Source organism: Notamacropus eugenii, chromosome 3 (assembly GCF_028372415.1).
Source record: "Notamacropus eugenii isolate mMacEug1 chromosome 3, mMacEug1.pri_v2, whole genome shotgun sequence".
NCBI classification, from domain to species: domain Eukaryota; kingdom Metazoa; phylum Chordata; class Mammalia; order Diprotodontia; family Macropodidae; genus Notamacropus; species Notamacropus eugenii.
Window position 1 is genome coordinate 52,601,809 of NC_092874.1, and position 18,106 is coordinate 52,619,914.

The 18,106-nt window shown below is 38.6% G+C and overlaps 1 protein-coding gene across 3 annotated transcripts in view; it reads right to left on the reverse strand.

The window, feature by feature from the left end:
• Nucleotides 1-1,618: 1,618 nt before the first annotated feature.
• Nucleotides 1,619-18,106, reverse strand: part of GTPBP10 (GTP binding protein 10) — a 31,596-nt gene continuing 15,108 nt past the window's right edge. For all 3 annotated transcript variants that reach the window (XM_072651535.1, XM_072651533.1, XM_072651534.1), the window contains 6 exons: nucleotides 11,089-11,162; nucleotides 8,711-8,763; nucleotides 5,917-6,024; nucleotides 5,221-5,298; nucleotides 4,390-4,513; nucleotides 1,619-1,900 (listed from right to left, as the gene is read on the reverse strand). In XM_072651535.1, the coding sequence (XP_072507636.1) occupies nucleotides 1,644-1,900; nucleotides 4,390-4,513; nucleotides 5,221-5,298; nucleotides 5,917-6,024; nucleotides 8,711-8,763; nucleotides 11,089-11,162 (694 nt within the window). In that variant the 3' untranslated portion in view covers nucleotides 1,619-1,643. The remainder of the gene's footprint in view (nucleotides 1,901-4,389; nucleotides 4,514-5,220; nucleotides 5,299-5,916; nucleotides 6,025-8,710; nucleotides 8,764-11,088; nucleotides 11,163-18,106) is intronic.

The window sequence follows — 18,106 nt, forward strand, 5'->3', positions numbered from 1 at the left end:
GAAAGATTTTCTGCTCCTTCAGAGCCCTTAGAATTATTAGAATTCTAGAATAATTTACTTTTACTAGTACATTTACAAATGACTTCTAGAATATTTTACTTCTACTAGCATATAACTTCATGTTTGGATTTGTGATCGGGAACTCTCTTGCTTTTCTCATTTGTATCCCCAACATTTAGCACAATGCCTTGTACAAAGTAAGTGCTAATAAATTTTCATTCATTCATTCATTCATAAAGTAGCCTTAAAAAATGATTTCAAAACATTTAAGTAGAAATACGGAAAACGTGACACTTAATAGTATGTCAGTGTTCTGAATAAACCAGTATTTTATAGTATTAGTTAACATATGGTGATGCAGGCTAAGCTTCACCCAAGAAATCAGCAAGGTCTAACTATACAAACCACTCCAAGAAAACTCCAAACTGGATCACAGTCAGACACAACTGAACATCACCAACTCAACATCACGAAAATATACATAAACTTCCTTTGCAACAAAAAGTAATACTGCCATTAAACAAAAATATATTCCTAAAGCTGACAGTGTGAGCTAGGAACAAACAGGTGAGAGGTCACTTAACCTCTCAAGCCTTAGGCTAGTGCTATCAAACTCAAGAAAAGAGATCTTTTCCCGCTGGCCACCAATTCAGAAAATTAACATGATCAATTAACATGACCTAAGTTGCATTTTTATTTCTATTTATTTTGTTCAACACTTCCTAATTACAAGGTAACTTGGCTAGGCTCCACGCCTCTGGCTAAGAGTCAGATACCTCTCAATGATTAAGAGTAGTAGATCAGGCAGTGAGTTGCATTAAGATAGGGAGCTTTCTCAACAGCTGAGTTCTCTCCAGTACAGAAATCCCAGGCATAATCTCTATCCCTATTCTATTTAATCCAGAAAAAAGGTTTTAGGAAAATTCTCATCTACTTCATCTGGCATTTTCTGCTGCTATAAAAATTTGGCAATAATGACTTTAAATGTCCAATTTCAGATTTGTAATAGTTGTCAAAAATAAAGAATATCAACACCCAGTTACGGAGTGCATGTGGACTGCCAAACACTCCAGAACAGAATGTGACATTTGTGTCATGAAAGCCCCTTGGCAATCTGGCAAAGCCTACAGGGCCCTTCTCAGAACAGTGTGCTTAAATGCATGTCATACACAACAAAGGAAACAAATTATATTGAAATACAGTTAATGAAATATTTAAAAACTAAATTCACTGACCCCAGGCTAGGAACTGCTCTGATGACCCTAATAACATATTAAAAACAGTAAGAATACTCTTCATTAAAAATATTTTAAATATGTTTTTACAATCTGGAAAGATAATGGTAGTGGCAAGTAACAGGCACTTGAATAGTTCCTGACTGACTGTGTATTTCATTACATGTCTCATTTCTTGAACACCTTAGAAAGTAAATGCTTAATTTATTTCTTGTCACTCCAAACTGCGGACTTCTCTCCACTTCCCTACAAAAGGCAAGGTTCTTAAAGATGATAAATGAAAAGAACAAAAGAACTGGAAAGATACTATCATGCACATCCATAAAAACAATCAATATCATGGATCACATACTGAGAGGGAGGGAATCTTTGAGACCACCTAATTTAATTAACAGCACAAATCACATTTTAATGACACTTAGTTATTTCCACTCTAGCACATTTTGATGACGGATTGACATGTGATAATTCTGAATTCTGCAAATTAAACAACTGTGTTCTGGAGAACTTTTCACTGTCCTCTTGGGACTGTTCATCTACAGACTGTCTTAGGCAGTTCTTCAGCTCTTCAATTCCTTCTCCTGTCTGTGCAGATACTGGGATGACATGCTGGAACTCCACAGTTTTCCCTGGAATTTCATCTTTTTCAAAGAGATGTGAAAAATCTGAAATGAACACAGAGTTTAACTGTTTTCACTGTCTTACATAAATTATACCAGCATTACCCTAACTGATATTTATGAATATTCAATGAAAAAACTAAACACTTTAAATCCTCTCAATACACATAAAAGACCTCTAAGTAGCTAGTTTCTACTTTCCTAACAATAATGGAAATATTTCACTGACACCATTTTAATTAAATGCAGTTTTCGATACATAATTTCTTTTTAAGAGAAGCAATTAATTTATAATCTGAGACGTTCTGGCTTATTATATGTGTTGGTAAATTTTCCTTGCTTTCTCAAACAAAAAAACATCTCTTTAAACACAATACTGTGTGGTTGTGAATTCCAGACTATCACAATCCACAATCTCTAACGAATCACAATCCCAGGGGACCCCAAATATAATGGAAGAACACCAGGTGCGGCAAATAAGGTATAGTGTACTTTTACTGCAGATTTACAAACAACAATAGGCAGACAATCAGAATCAGAAAAATATCTGGGATGGTCATTTTAATGAGGGAGAACAACTACACTCCACAGCCTCAGTGCAGCTCTAGTACAGGTTAACAGGAAATGTAAAAAGATCTAGATGAAGGGCTTCCAAACACTAAGCATATCCTCCTACAGAAAATTTGTGGGACAACACAGAGATCTGCACAGCAAAAGAAAGTAGGCTTTAACTATATTGGTCAAGTGATAACCTCTGATCCACTGAAGTCATGGACAATATTCTAAAGGTTCCTGCTGCAACAAAGAAGATATAGGGAGATTTTCTAGAGAAAGAAAGTCTGGTATTATGAAAAGAGGGAAGGATTTGGAGTCAGTCTGCTACTTACCACCTGGCCTGATCTGAGAGAGGCATTCAATCTTTCCTAACTTACTTAAGAAGAACATGTAGAAGCTGTCTGGCATGTCTTAAATCTTTAAGTAGGAGCTACCTACCAACCAACTAACCTTCCTTAATGATGGGGTATGGGCCCAAGCAGAGACCTTTGTCCCTTGGACTGGGAGGGTTTTGGTCCCATTTGTCTGAAGCACCCCGGAAAGCCTGGCCTTGGGGGCTCCTTGGATTCCCCTTATTTGATTTAGCATTCTCTTGAGGTCCAGGTCGTGCAGCCCGATGCCCACCTTTGATCCTTGATCTTATCAGGGTCCTTTCATCTGGACTACAGGCCACTCCTGTAAGGATCCTCCCCATCAGTAGATCTGCACTCCAGGCTGACTTCCCCTATCAAGATCAGACCTGGGCTACTTGGTGATACCTTGGTGATACCTGGATGCCTCCCTAAGTCTTTTTCTGTATTTAAATTCCATCTTGCCTTCATGGAGGTGCTCCAATTCAATACAGCTCAGACTCTCTCTAGCTGAGATTCTATCTGGCCCGTAAGCAGTACAAATGGTTAGACTCCTTAAGAGTCAACTCAGTAATGGCGAATCTTTAACAAACTTTGTTTTTCTTTGGCTTTAAGAAGGCTTGTGTCGAATTCATTCGAGCAGGACCTGGTGTGTCCCCAGCACCCCAAACCTCAACACTTCCTACTCTCTCTATTTCTCTCTGCTCCTCTCTCCATTTCCCTCCTTTCCCTTCCCTCTGTCCATGTAGGGTATCATACAGTTGCCTGTGCGTGCTCTGCCCAAGGGAATGTAAATTTTGATCATTGAAACCTCGAAATATTTCTTACAGTTTACTGGCTAGACTTCTTTCTTAAAGACTAAGCCTTAACCCCAAAGCACTTGGGCTCTGATAGACTGGTCAACAACTGGTCCCAGGTCAAGCCCCACTTGGTCATTGTTCAGCCCAATTGCCTTGGAGTTTCTATTATGGTCACAAACCCTGAGAGTCTTCCCCTCCCAGATTGATTTTTTTTTTTTTGACTAGGTAAAAAGAGGTCATTTTTTGCCTCATTTCTTACCTAACCTTAATCACTGATGAGACATTGCCTCAGTCAAACTGAGACCTGTTAAAGACCTTAGCTTAAAAACGCCAAGGTCTCCTACTGCATCCAGGGCCATGTCCAGTCATCCTCATCTATATCTTGCCACTGGACCCAGATGGCTCCAGAGGAGAAAGTATGGCTGTTAACAATGCATAGCCCTCCTTCACTTCAATCCAATTCACCTACATGGCATGGCATCACCTCCCTGATATCATGGTTCTCTTGAAAACAAAGGAAAAACAACAATCCACTGTGCTATATCTTAACTCTTGGATGCTCTCAGGGTGCTCTCCTACACCTGGATAAATCTCAGCTATCTCTAGAGGTCAACTTTGCAGCCCAAAGTTAACACTTTTCCCTAACATTCACTTTGCTATTTAGTTACATACTGCCTTATCCTGTAATTTAAATGTTTCATGTGGATAAATCTTAACTCCTAAGTAAGTTATTTGAGGAGGGTGTGTCATATTTATCTCTATTCTGTCTCCTAAAGCATGTAGCTGGCACTCATAAATGCAGGATGAGGAAAAGACTGACTTAGCTTACCTTTAGGATTATGTAGCTGATTCACAAGTTCACTGAATTTATCTTTAGCATCTGGTAAATCCATTTTGTTAACTGCTAGTACTGAAGGTTTCATCACAAGGTCTTTTTTGTACAGCTCCAGCTCCTTTACAACAACAAAGTGAGAGCGAGTGACTCCATCTAAAACATCCACTTGTTTTTTTGTATTACTATCTTCTTACTGACATGGTTAAATGGCCATTGAACTGTATGATAAACTGAAATCAGCATGAATAACACCAGTGGCTGGCACTGAGAAGACCACCACTCTGGTCCCTGGGTGACCGTGCCTGAGTACTTCAACTACAGCCGTTTCCCCACATGCACACACTTTCCCCATGTTATTTCCTATTACCCTCATTTTAGTGATGAAGATATGGAGGTTCAGAGAAGTTGAGGAACAAAACTAATGGAGTACCCAGTTTTCCTGACTCCAAGTCCATCATGCTATTCAGTCACTATGCATGATGCCTCTCATCATCTTATTTATCTTAATTAACTAAATTTTCAGTTTCAAAAAGGTATTTCCAACAGGCCCATAACTGCCCTGGGGCATTTAACTGACACCCAAGTCTCCTCTCATAAGTTATTTATATTTTATATTTCCCTATAATTACTTTTGAGGCCCCAATTACATACAATTACTACATAAGTAGGAATTCTGTTAGTGGTGTACACACACTCTACAGCCTGATTTCAGTCTTCCAAGCCTAAATACTTAAACCCTAACTATTCCAAACACAGTAAATTTTGTTTTTAAAAAATTCCAATCATACTTCTTGTCAGAATTTATAGAGAGGGTGGCAAGCTTACCTTTGTAAGCAATATGACAGTTTCAAAGGCAGATCTGAATTTAGTTTTTGAAGAAAGCTGAAACCCAGAGACATCAACCTAAAAAAAAGGAATGGAACAACATTAAAAATTGTAGATGTACTGTCTGAAGAACTCTGGTATTTTGAAAAAGTTCCTTTGTGGTGAAGTAAAGACTAAATACTCAAAGTAATGGAATACGTTGAAGATCTTAATGAATTATATCTAAGCAAACCTCAAAGTAATGTCTTAATTTATTATTATTAAACTTCAACACTGCCCCTTTAAAGCTTCAATAGTTTAGCAAAATGAAAATAAGAAGACAAAGAGGAGAGTGACTGTCAACCTCAAATCTAGTGCTTTCTAAATCTCATGATGCAACTTCTATGAAGACTAGTCTCATGATATTTAATATTTGTGATTAGACATTACCTGACCACTAAGTTGGTTTGACCAGTTAAATTTAGGCATTCACTTACAAGGGCAATTAGGTGGTTTAGCGTTGCGTCAGGAGTTGGAAAGACATGAGTTCAAATACAGTCTCAGATACTTACTAGTTGTGTGACCCTGGGCAAGTCACTTAACCTCTGTTTGCCTTAATCCACTGCAGAAAAAAATGGCAAAGCACTTGCCAAGAAAATCCCAAGGAGGGTAGGGTCCATGGAGTCATGAAAAGTTGAACAACAATTATCTACTTACAACAAAAAGAAGCTGTTTGGTTCTTTCTACATGCTTGAGGAATTTATGTCCCATTCCTTTGTTCATATGTGCTCCTTCTATTAAGCCTGGAAGATCAGCTACAGATATCTAATGAAAATTTAGATAATTTAAGAAAAAAGGGAAATACATTTAAAGATATTTAGAATCACAAATTTTAAAGAGCATGAAAAATACATAAGAGGAAAAGTCAACAATCTTGAATTTGTAGTTGCTACTTTTATGGATCACCAATTGTGATTTTTACATACATGCTTCAAGAAAGTCAAGCTAATTTTAGAGCAATTTGAGTTCATAAAATATCACAATCTTTTGCTACAATCTGAAAATGGACCTCAAATTCCATTTGCCAGGATTTATTAATCTAAAAATTTAAGGCATATAGTTCAAAAATGTATGAACTTCACATATAATTCTAAAATTTTGATTTCAAACTGTCATAAATTCTGTTGTATTACCTAACTTTAAACCATGGAAATCTGTATTTGATAGGGGTAAAAATATATTCATTTAACAGACTTAACTACTAGACAGAATTCTATAGCAGGAACATTCTATTTATTGAGCTAAATTATCACTTGATTTGTTATTACTTAGTGGGCCCTACTTTTCACATACTGCCCATACTACAAAAGAAGAAGGGCCTGTAATCAATATGCTTATATTTTTTAAGTGTCTGGGGATGATAACCATGACTTCCAAGAGCACACACCCAGGGGACACTCACAAAGAATAGCACATTTTCAGTTGGATGGGATCTCAAGAGACCATCTAGTCTAAATCCTCTCATTTTATAAATGAGAAAATGGAATCCTAAAGAGGTAAGTTAGTCAGTGGCAGGGACATGACTAATTCAGTGTTTTCTGCACTACACCATGCTGGCTGCCACATTCCTTCCTAGCTTCTTATAGTTAGGCAGAAATAAAGACGAGTAGCTGGATCAGATGTATTCTTGAAGATTCTCTTTACTCTGGTATTGTTAAAATGGTGCAAAACAACTGTGTTAATGTATAGAAATGAAGAGTTTGGGTCAATATTTTTTATTTTCATTCACATATTTGCCAGTCTAATGGATACGATGAAATAATCCAGAAAACTGTTTTAATGTGCATTTCTCATTATTATTTAGAGATTTTAGAGCATTCTTTCATACAGCTGTTGATAATCTGCACTGTCTCTTTTAGAGATCCTCCTGTTTATATCCTTTGGCTACATCTACTGGAGAACTGGTTGTATATAGATGTATGTATGTGCACACACAAAAATATATCCTTGGATATCGAACCATTAACAAAGACAATCGCTATGGTCCCTGCCCTTGTCCCATTAAAAAGTTCTTTTCTTCCCCTACCTACACTGACTTCATTAGACAACATGGCTCCGGGTGAAAGCCCGTGCTGGAATCAGGTGGCAGGCCTGCCTTCCATACATATTGGCTGCAGGATATAGAACAAGAGATGTCACCTCTCAGTGATGCAGGTAACTCTCTAAGTCTCTGCTTTGACTCACGCTGATAGTATCCTCATCTGGGAGTTCCCTGTAACAATGAAATCAAAGGTCTGGTTCCTATCCCGGAAAGCATTTTAATTTAATGTCATCAAAATTGCCCGTTCTTCTCTTATGAATTTCTCTATCTCATTTGATTACAAATTCTCCCCCTAAAGTACCTCTTTCCTTCTCCTTTAGTTATTTTTATGATGTGACATTTTTAACCAGGTCTTAATCCATTGGGAGCTTATTACATTATATGGTGTATGGCTAGTCTAAACCTAATTACTGCCCAAACAATTTTCTGGTTTTCCTAGCAGATCCTGTTGAAGAAGTTTGTATTCTTGGGTTACAGAACATCTGACCACTATGTCTGATTGCTTCTGGATGCCTTGCTTTACTCTGTTGGCTAACTTATTTTTTTAAAACTAATACTACATAGTTTTTATAATTACTGTTTATAATATAAAATGATATCCTTTAATCCTACCTTTTTTATTACGTCCCTTGAGAATTCTGACTTTTCATTCTACTAAATTAATTTTTTTGTTAAGTTCTATAAAGTAATTCCTTGGTGGGCTTTTTTTTAGGGGGAGGGGAGAGGCTGGGAAAAGGGAAAGGATCAAGGAGGCAGATTAAGTAGAGGAACCAGTTAGGAAAGAAGTCGGGCTCTGGCCAGTAACTAAATGCTTACATGTGCACAGACAAACATACATATATTAGTAAGTTACAATGTTACAGTTAAGAAAATGAGATTCATAGTTATACAATAAATATTACTTCGTCATGAATTCTTTTACAAAGGTACAAATCACTTCTGAATTCACCATCCTTTAAGTGGCACATTAGTTCTACTGTTTACATAAAAGTTACTTATTTGTTCTCTCCCTTTAAAAATGATTTTTTGTTTTGATAGAGACCTTCATAAAGTTATTTTATTATATGGGAAGACATTTGACTAAATCATACTCTGATGTCTTACTACTGCATGGAAGTAACACTGGATTCTCAAAACATATATATTTTTTAAGTTCTGGCAATTGCCACTAAACTGCAAAGGCTTCTACTATAGGTTCAGACTACATGTGTGAAGGACCAGCCTAGCCAAAGTTTAGGGCAGGTTACCTCTAGGGGGTTTTGTTTTTTTTCAGTCATAGCAACTCTCAAACACCACTTACTAAATTGTAGATCTGTGCTTGCAGAGGAAATGCCTAAGTAAAGAAACTATCTGTAACTAAACATAGTACTTAGAAAACTTAAGCTAAATTATCTTTCTGTATATACTCACCTGTTTGAAATCTCTATACATAATTTTTCCCAACTGAGGTTTTAACGTTGTAACTAAATTAAAAAAAGTAAACTGAAATTAATAACAAGAATTTTTGGCTATATTCTGAAAATTCTCCTTTTGCTTGACTACAAATAAAGCATATTTCCTATGAACAGCTTAAATCTTACTTGTTTTTAACTTCACAAGGTTTTATTTACACTATCCATCATGGAGCATTTCTTATAGCACAATAGTATTCCATTACATTCCTATACCACTACCTTTATTATTCTTTAAAGAGGCCTATTCACTGAATGGGCATTACCTCACTTTAAGTGAATACTTGAAAAGGCCTTAGCCTAAAAGGCCAAACTCTCCCATTGCATCGTGGACCATCTGTCTCCAGTCATCCTGATGAATATCTGATCACTGGATTCAGATGGTTCTGGAGGAGAAGTGAGGCTGGTGACCTGCACGGCCCTCCCTCACTCAAAACAAAGTCAAAGCAAGTCATGTCATCATTTCTCTGATGGTGTGGTCGTCTTTGAAAATGAAGAATGAACACAATGAATCTATAAGCAAAGAGCTTTGTAATCTGACCAAAGGCAAACATTATTTACTATCTGGTGAACATCTGGCACAAAGACAAATGAACTATTAGCAAATAGTAACAATAGGAAAAGTAGGTTGAAGGAGTCCAATAAGTAAAATCTAAATTGGGCATCTGCAATTTTCTTACAGGAGAACTGAATCTAAGATGTAAGTTCTATAGGCTCATAACGTTAGTCTCCTTTGCGATTCCTTTTCTATAAAGACTAGCTAAGAATGTTCCGCAGCATGTTTAACAGCACAAATAGTCACCACTCTCAATTTCATTCAAAAACTAAAAAATATAGATTAAGAATAGCAAAACCTAATGTCTATTTTTCCTATTTTCAGGTGTTCTTCTGCATTCCTAAAGTTTCACTTTGGTCTTTTTCCTTTTATATAACAGTTCAACTGTTTGGTGGCTTGAATTTTGATTCCTTCTTGTAAATGATCATCTCCATTCTCTTATCTTGCTATCACTGAACATGTTAAGTTCTACTAAAAACACAAATTCACGTAGAGTATAACAGATCTCCAAGCTCCAAAGCATATCTATCAAGCAATATTTGATACAATAAATTTAGAGCTCAACCAAAGAATCCAGACAATTCTTTGGAATCTTCTATTAGACTCAAGATATGACTCAACTTTACTATGTTTTAGTTCTCTTCTCCTCTGTGTTCAGTCACTCAGCTGTACCTGACTCTTCATGACCTCCAAGGTTCACAGAACACCTGACCCTTCTACTGTCCACTATCTTTTGAAATCTGTCCAACTTCATGTTTGTTGTTTACATGACACTATCCATCTCATCCTCTGCTGTCCCCTTCTCCTTTTGCCTTCAATCTTTCCCAACATCAGGGTCTCTTCCCATCTTCTCATTATGTGGCCAGAATGTTTAAGCTTTAGCTTTAATATCTGACCGTCCAGTGAAGAGTCTGAATTAATTTCTTTAACTACTGACTGATTTCTTCTCTTTGCTGTCCAAGGGACTCTCCAAAGTCTCCTTCAGCACAATTGGAAAGTGCTGGATTTGTGGTGGTCAACTTTCCTTACAATCCAACTCTCACAGCGATACATTGCAAATGGAAAAACCAATTCTTCCGTACTGTCCTACAATTCACTCCTATCTCCTAACTATAATTCAGTGCCCTAATTTTTTACTTGATATTGAAAAAAAAAATATGAATGTTTCCAACATATTCTCATTGGAAACAGTCCCCAAATGACAGCTGTAATCTGCATCAAAATAGCTGGCTATTAGAAGAAACCCTGACCCTTAAGCTAACATACAATGTCTAATAACTATAAAAAAAAATAAGGCTAGACTGACTGTCTGTGCCTTCTACGTGACACCTTCTCTGGGAGATCGCTACATCCCCCCTCCAATCATTCCTTCCACATTTTTTTCTTTGTATTTTCTTGTGTTCTACCATCCCCTCCAATAGCTTCTTTCCCATTAACTCTTTTTCTGGGACTATTCTTGCATTCTACCATCTTCTTATTTTTCTCTGTGCATTACTGCCCTGACCAAGTTATGAGGAGATTTGAGACAGACAACTTGGAGAGAAATGAATACTCTTGTCTGGTTCCCTTCTTCTGCCCTTAAAGCCAGGGCTGAGTTAGTTTATTTTCTCTGAGGCTAGATGGTCAAAATCAGTTACTGACATTTTGTCAATTAAACACAGGAAAACTACCTCAGAGAAATGATAGCATCCTAGCAACAAAGACAGCATCTTATTCACTGGGCCCACAGACCTTTTATTCATCTTAAATATAAACTCAAACATAATACAAAAAATACTTACACGCATAATCTGCAATCTCAGGTTTGGCATGGGAAACTCTACTTAGTAAAGAAGATTTTCCAGCATTTGGAAATCTGAAGTGAGAAAGTAAACTTACAAATTTAGTGAATATTAACACCATTAATACCACCTTTATTCTGAATTTCAAGTGATTTAAGAAGTAAAATTTTTCTTCTGGGACATTATTCATGGACTCTAGGAGTGGGGAATCTGGATTTGTTCTGTGAAGATTGGATTCAGTCAAAGGGTCACACTTGAGGACTTAGAGGGCCACATCTGGCCTCAAGGCCTAAGGTTCCCCACCCCTGGACTAGACAACAGTATGTAATAAAAATTACAAATTATGAAACAGACAAAAAATTTTGAAAAGCACCCCAAACGATGTTGAAATTGTAGCAATTTTAGGAACTCACAAAATAAACAACCTGATGCTTTATTATTTCCCTATCCTGTGTCTGATCATTTAGTTACAATGTTCGGGCCTTCAAAATTACTTCGAGGATCACAGATCTAGAATGGAAGGGACCTGAGTGACCATGGAGTTCAATGCCTTCATTTTAGAGATAATTAAATGAAGGTCCAGAAAAGTTAAGTGACTTGCCTAAGGTAACACAGTTTAAAAAAAAAAAATCAAGAGGAAGGATTTAAACCCAGGACCTCAAACTTTAGAGCTATATGTTGCCTCTTTTACTAAAAGGCACTTGTTTCAAATGTAGAAAAACAACAAAATTTCACTGTATGTAGTAAATATCAAATTATGGGTTTTAGGAAATGTTTAGCTATCTCACAGCTTTTTTGCAATCCTGAAGAAATTTTTTCTGTTGAAAGCATAATAAGGCATTCAAAACAGTTCTCAAAGTCACCTTTTCCCCCTCCAGTAAACGTATTATTTTGTTCCATTGTCATATATAGGCTCTCAATGATCTTTGAATATCAAATCACAACTTTTCTTACACATACAATAAATGACTTTTTATTTTACATACACACATATAAAACTTAAATCACGAAACAACTTTTGCTTATTTAGTTCTTACTAAAATTTTTTGGCTTTAAAAACATTACATTTTTCTTGTATAATAATCGAGTCATACACAGGGGAAAGCAAAACTAATAGTCTCCATAAAGACCAAAATATAGATTAATTTGTCGATTAACTAACCAGAGGGAAGAATTCAGAAATTTTTTTTAGAAGTAGACAACTGAAAGAAATTATTGGAAAGCTAGCCAGTTTAAAGCACTAGAAGCTGACATATAACCTAAGAGCAGATCAGCTTTCATAAAGAATTACAAGACTCTGTTAACTCTCTAATACTTCTATCCTCCTATAAGGATGGGCAGTTTTGTTAGTATTCATGATGGTAGTTCTACCCCACCACAGATGTGTTCTCTCTCCAGGCCCTTCCTGATTCCATTTAAATTAGCTTGTGTTTACCCTGAATAGACTTTGGGGTTTTGGTCTCCACAAATGGAACATTAAGTCTTACAAGGCAGAGATGATTTCATTTTTGTTTGTACCCCAGTGCTTAGTACAGTGATAGACAAACAGGCATATAATAAATGCTCATTGACTGAGAAAGAGTTTTTATTTTACCTTACTTACTGGTTAGTCAATTTTTCAGTCCTTTGAAACTTGACTTGTTTCCACTATTTCCACTGACACAGCTCTCTCAGAATTTAATTATCTCCAAATTGCAAATATAATGTGTCTTTCTCCCAGTCCTCCCCTCCTAAACCTCTCAGTAGCAAACAATACTACAGCACCACCTCCTTTTTGACATACTCCTATCTTGCCTTACTCTCCTGTCACTTTGTCTCCTAAAATTAATCTCAAGGCTCATGTCTTTCCTTCCCTTTCTTCTCTCTTACTGTCCTCCTCCAAAGACTATTTCATTTCCACATTTCAAATATCCAGATCAGCAGCAAATCTGTACCTCTGCTGGGTCAAATCAAAGGCTGATTCAACACTTTGGTGTAGGGGATGCAACAAAGTGCTAACAATCCTTGCCTTCAAGGAACCTGGATACACATAAATAGGTGAAAATAAGTAAGAATTAGGGCTAAACATGGGGTTTTATTGGTACAGGGAATTCTACCAATGCACGTTAGTCACATATACTGGTCACAGATCCTCATTTCAAGGTTGCTCTCCACTACATTTTGCTGCCTGTGCCCAAAATAAATATGAGGTGATTCTGTAGGGGAAGCAGTTGGTGGGGAGGAAGAATCAGTGAAGATCTTAAACAAGAGGTAAACTTTAAGATGAGCTTTAAAGGAAATGAGGGATTCTAAGAAGTGAAGTGAAGACCAGCCATAGGCTGGTTGGCCAGACCACAGAGAGCATGAAGGGGAGGGAAGCCCAATGAGCCTGGAAAAGGAGGCTAAGGTAAGGACGTGAAAGTGCACGTCCCTGTCACTAAGATGGGCATTGCTGAGCCCCGGGAAGCCCACATATGCCCCTGTCTGCAGGATGCATCTCTCTTCTGTCCTGCTCTTTCTCCTCATGCAGCTGTTTCTCCCATTGCCTCTTGCCTAGACTGCTTTAATCACCTCCTAATAGGTCCCCTGGCTTTCATACACCTGCTAGACTGCTTTTTCCAAAGTAAAGGTCACAGCTCATCATTTGAGGCCTCTTACAAGCTCCCACCTGCTGTCCCAGCCTTCTTTCAGACCATTTCTCTTAATGCATTTACTGTTACAGACAAACTGGCCAATGTGTTATATTCAGGACAAGATGTTCTGGTCTTTGTGTATCACTACAAACGTTCACCCACAGCTGGGACACATGCTTTCCTCCGGTTTCTCACAATTCCAGTTTTCTTTTAAGACTCCGTTCCGGGGCTGCCTCTTTCATAAAGCATTCCTGGGTCTCCCTAGTTGTTAGCACTGTCTACCATACTGCACTTATTTGTATCCATCTTGTATCCTCCCAATGGAAGGAAAGCTTCCAGACAGCAGGGACTGTTTGGTGTCTTTCTATACTCAGCACCAAATGGAGAGTTACACATATTGGAATTAAATAACAACTTCTCTCACCAAGGTCCACATTTCCAACCACCTTCTAAATCATCACCTAAAATTCTAATGGCACCTCAAATTTAACATGTCTTTGGAGGCAGCCCAGAGCCAGAAGAAAAGGAATTCCTCACAAACCACCCAACCTGCTTTCTGCCCAGTTCCCCCAGCCATCATTGAATACAGAAACTACTCTGGAGAAGGAGGATCCTCTTCATCAGCATCACCAACAACTGCTGATCAACTGCCACCAACAGATAGACGGCCCAATAATTCTGGAAGTGGGAGCACTCCCCCAGCATCTGTCCTCACAGAAGTGGTCAACCATCACTACCATCTGCAAACCAACTGCCAATCACAAGGCAAGTCAGCCAGTCTGGCTAACGCAGCAGGTACCCACAGGAGTTAAACTATCACCATCACTGACTACTATCTTCCCTAAGACACACAAGAAGAGCCTTGAACCGAAAGAATGGTGGGAATGGTGATACTAAATAATGGCATTAAAGCAGCAGTATTAATATCTGCATTGCTACTGCCTCCTAGGGGCCAGGGGACTTTTCCATCTGACTGGCAGCTGAAACCTTCCACGAGTTGTCTCCCCAAGTAGAACATAAGCTCCTTGAGAGCAGGGATGCTCCCCAGCACTTAACACAAGGCTATGCAAATAGTAAGTACTTAAAAAATGCTTTATTCACTCATCTCTCTGAAACCTATCCTTGTAATTTACCTAGTCTCTGTTTTTTGAAACCTTAGAAATCGTGGAGTCCATCTAGGTTGCTTCACCTCTCACGTCTGATGCCTCCCTCCCCTCCAATATCAAAGAACAACACAGCCCCACTTTCCTGATCCAACTGTGCCCTTGATCCCACCCCTGTACTATCTCTTTTAATCTTCAATTTCTCCTCTGATAACAGACTCCTTCCTATACTGCTCTCAATACAGTGGGTCTCCCTTATCCCAGGGTATAGTCCATTTTTAGGACAGCTAGGTCTCCCCTCCTTTTGGGAAAAAAAAAAAAAACCTCCATAGACCCCGTGACATATGTTTGCATTCTATTACTATTTCTTCTCCCTTTCGTTATTAAACTTAGATACAACAGTAGGTACAATAGTCTACATTTTCTGGCACCATTCCAGCTCCCCCAACCCGCTGTAATCTGCCTTGTGTTCCCACATAACAAGTAACAACAGCAGCTAACATTTATGTAGCTTTACAAATGTTAACTCACAAACGCCACAACACAGCCCTGTGGTGCATTATTCCTATTATTCTCATTTTACAGATGAGGAAACTGAGGCAGAGGTTTAAGTGACCTGCTCACGGTCATGCAGCCAGGCAGTGTCAGAGGTGGGATTTGAACTCAAGTCCTCCTGACTCCAGGCTCAGGGGCCACTCTGTTCCCTGTACCACCAGCTGCTGTGGTGCAGACAAGTCCCAGAAACAACCGACTACCCTGAGTTTTTCTTTCCTTTCCACCCCTGCAGCCACCTTCCCCAAAAGTCATGCTGGCACAACACACTCCATACATCCCCCAAAAAGTCATCTCTACTCTCAGGCCCTTCCCTATCTCTAGTGAGGGCACCATGCTCTTCTTTGTCCCCCCTCACATCATCCTGTTCTTCATCTTTACTCACATAGCTTTAATTCAGACTCATTACCTCTTGACTGTCTCCCTATCAAACAGCTGGCAAAGTACTCTTCCTAAGGCACAAGTCTGACCATGTTACCTCTAAGCTCAAACCTCTTCAGTGACGCCCTACTATCATCAAAGCAGAATCGGAACAGGAAGGGCCCTTGCAGGTCCTTTCAACCAAACCAAACTGACTTGTGACCACTGCCAGAAGAGTACTGGTGAGGGGGTCCCTATAGCCCCAGAATGTCCATTCTGTTTTGGGTTAGCTTTACTTGCTCTGGAAGGTTTTCCTTATCGGTAAAATGGGGATATTAATATCTGCAGCACTTCCTTTCATAGAGCTGTTATGAGGCTCAAGATGAATATCACCTGACAGGATAAGGTACCAGACACTGAAGTTCTTGCTTGAGTTGAACTGCCAAGCATTCAGACTATGCTTCTGAGAGCGCAACTCCGATGGGCTAGCCATGTTGTTTGGATGAAAAATGTACAACTGCCAAAAAGACTATTTTGTGGAGAACTCACATGGGGCAGGCGATCACATGGTGGTCAGAAGAAGCGATACAAGGACACTCTCAAGGTCTGTCTCAAGAACTCTGGATCTGACTGTGTAACATGGGAGACACTGACACAGAGCTGCTCAGCATGGCGTACCCACATCAGAAAGAGTGCTGTTCTCTGGGCAAAGCACAACTGAGATAGCACAAAGTAAACGCAGGATGCGCAAATTTGGAGTAACCACCCCAAATGTGCACATGGACTATCTGTGCCCAATCTGTGATAGAGCATTCTGAGTTCGTATTGGTCTGATCAGCCACAGTCGGACACATAGAAACTTGACTTTCTCATGGTGATGTCATTTTGGAACGACCTTGGGGCTCAAATAATACATATAAAGTACCTTACCAACTTTAAACAACCGTCATCTATTCATGACTATTATCATGTTAAACTTAAATGTGCCTTGGAAACTCACCCACTGCTGCTAGTTACGCCCTTTGGGCCCAAGAAGAGGTCTAATCTCTCTTTTCTATGATACACAATCAAATATTTGAATTTAACTATCACATCTCCCCTAACTCCAGACTTCTTTTCTGTGGGCTAAACACATCCACTCCCTTCAACCAATCTTCAAATGGCAGGCAACAGAAGCCTTTCATATTTTCATTCCCCTCCCAAGACCCTCCAGCTTATCCATGTCCTTTCTAAAATTCACTGCTTGGGGTCTGCCCAGGGCAGAGGACAGAAGGGCTATGACCTTCCTAAGCCTCTTTCTCATAATGCAGCCCCAAGTTGCATGACCTTTCTTGGCCATCTATCTCGTAACACTCCTGTTATATGTTATGTCATACTGAATTTACAGTACACTAAAATCTCAAGATCTTGGATCTTTTTCAACTTTTTCACATTTCCCCCATCCTGTATCAGTACTTACGACTTTTGGAACCCAAGTGTAAGATTCTATGTTTATATCTGTTAAATTCCAATTTATTCAACTTAGTCTAATATTCTAGTATGTCAAAATCTTCTGACTTTGTGTCATCTGAAAATCTGATGTATGGGTCTTCTGCACCTTTAGCCATAGACCCAAGACACTTCTCTGGATACCTCTGACTCCTCTTGGGGTGCAGTCAGTTGAATGGGACACTAGTGCTTAGTTCACATTTCTCCAAAAGTACAAGGGACTTTGTCAAAAACTGAAGTAATCTGCATCCAAGACATTTCCTCGATTTATTAATTTAGTAATCCTGTCTAAAAAGTCAATGAAATTAATCTAATAAGACATGGTCTTGTTAAAATGCCTTTTTTTGGGGGGTGGGATTCCATTTCCTTTCCTCAATATTCACTACTCATCCCTTTAATAATTCTTGTAGAATAAAATACAAACTCCTTAGCTAGATATTTAAAACACTCGACAATCTGGTCTGATCTACCTTTGTAACTTTATTTATTATTTATTCCTTTTCAAGCAATTTATGTTCTCTACAAACTGAATTATTAGCTATCCCCTGATCTTATCCAATACTCTTCCCCCTTCAGTACTATCCCTCACATCTGAAATAGACTTTTCCTTTACCTCTGACTTTAAGGGTTCACTCCAGGAGCTCTGTTACCTTCCTCAATTCCCCCAAATGAAAGCTGTATCCCTCCCAAAATGCAAATGTTCCTAAACATCTTTCTATCTTTCACACTGCATCTGCATCACACATTTCCCTCAAGTAAACTGTAAATCTGTACAGTATCCCCAGGTGGCACAGTGGACAGAGCACTGGTCTTGGAGTCAGGAAGACCTGGTCTCAGATACTTACTAGCTATGTTACCCTGGGCAAATCACATAACCCTGTTTGCCACTATTACTTATCTGCA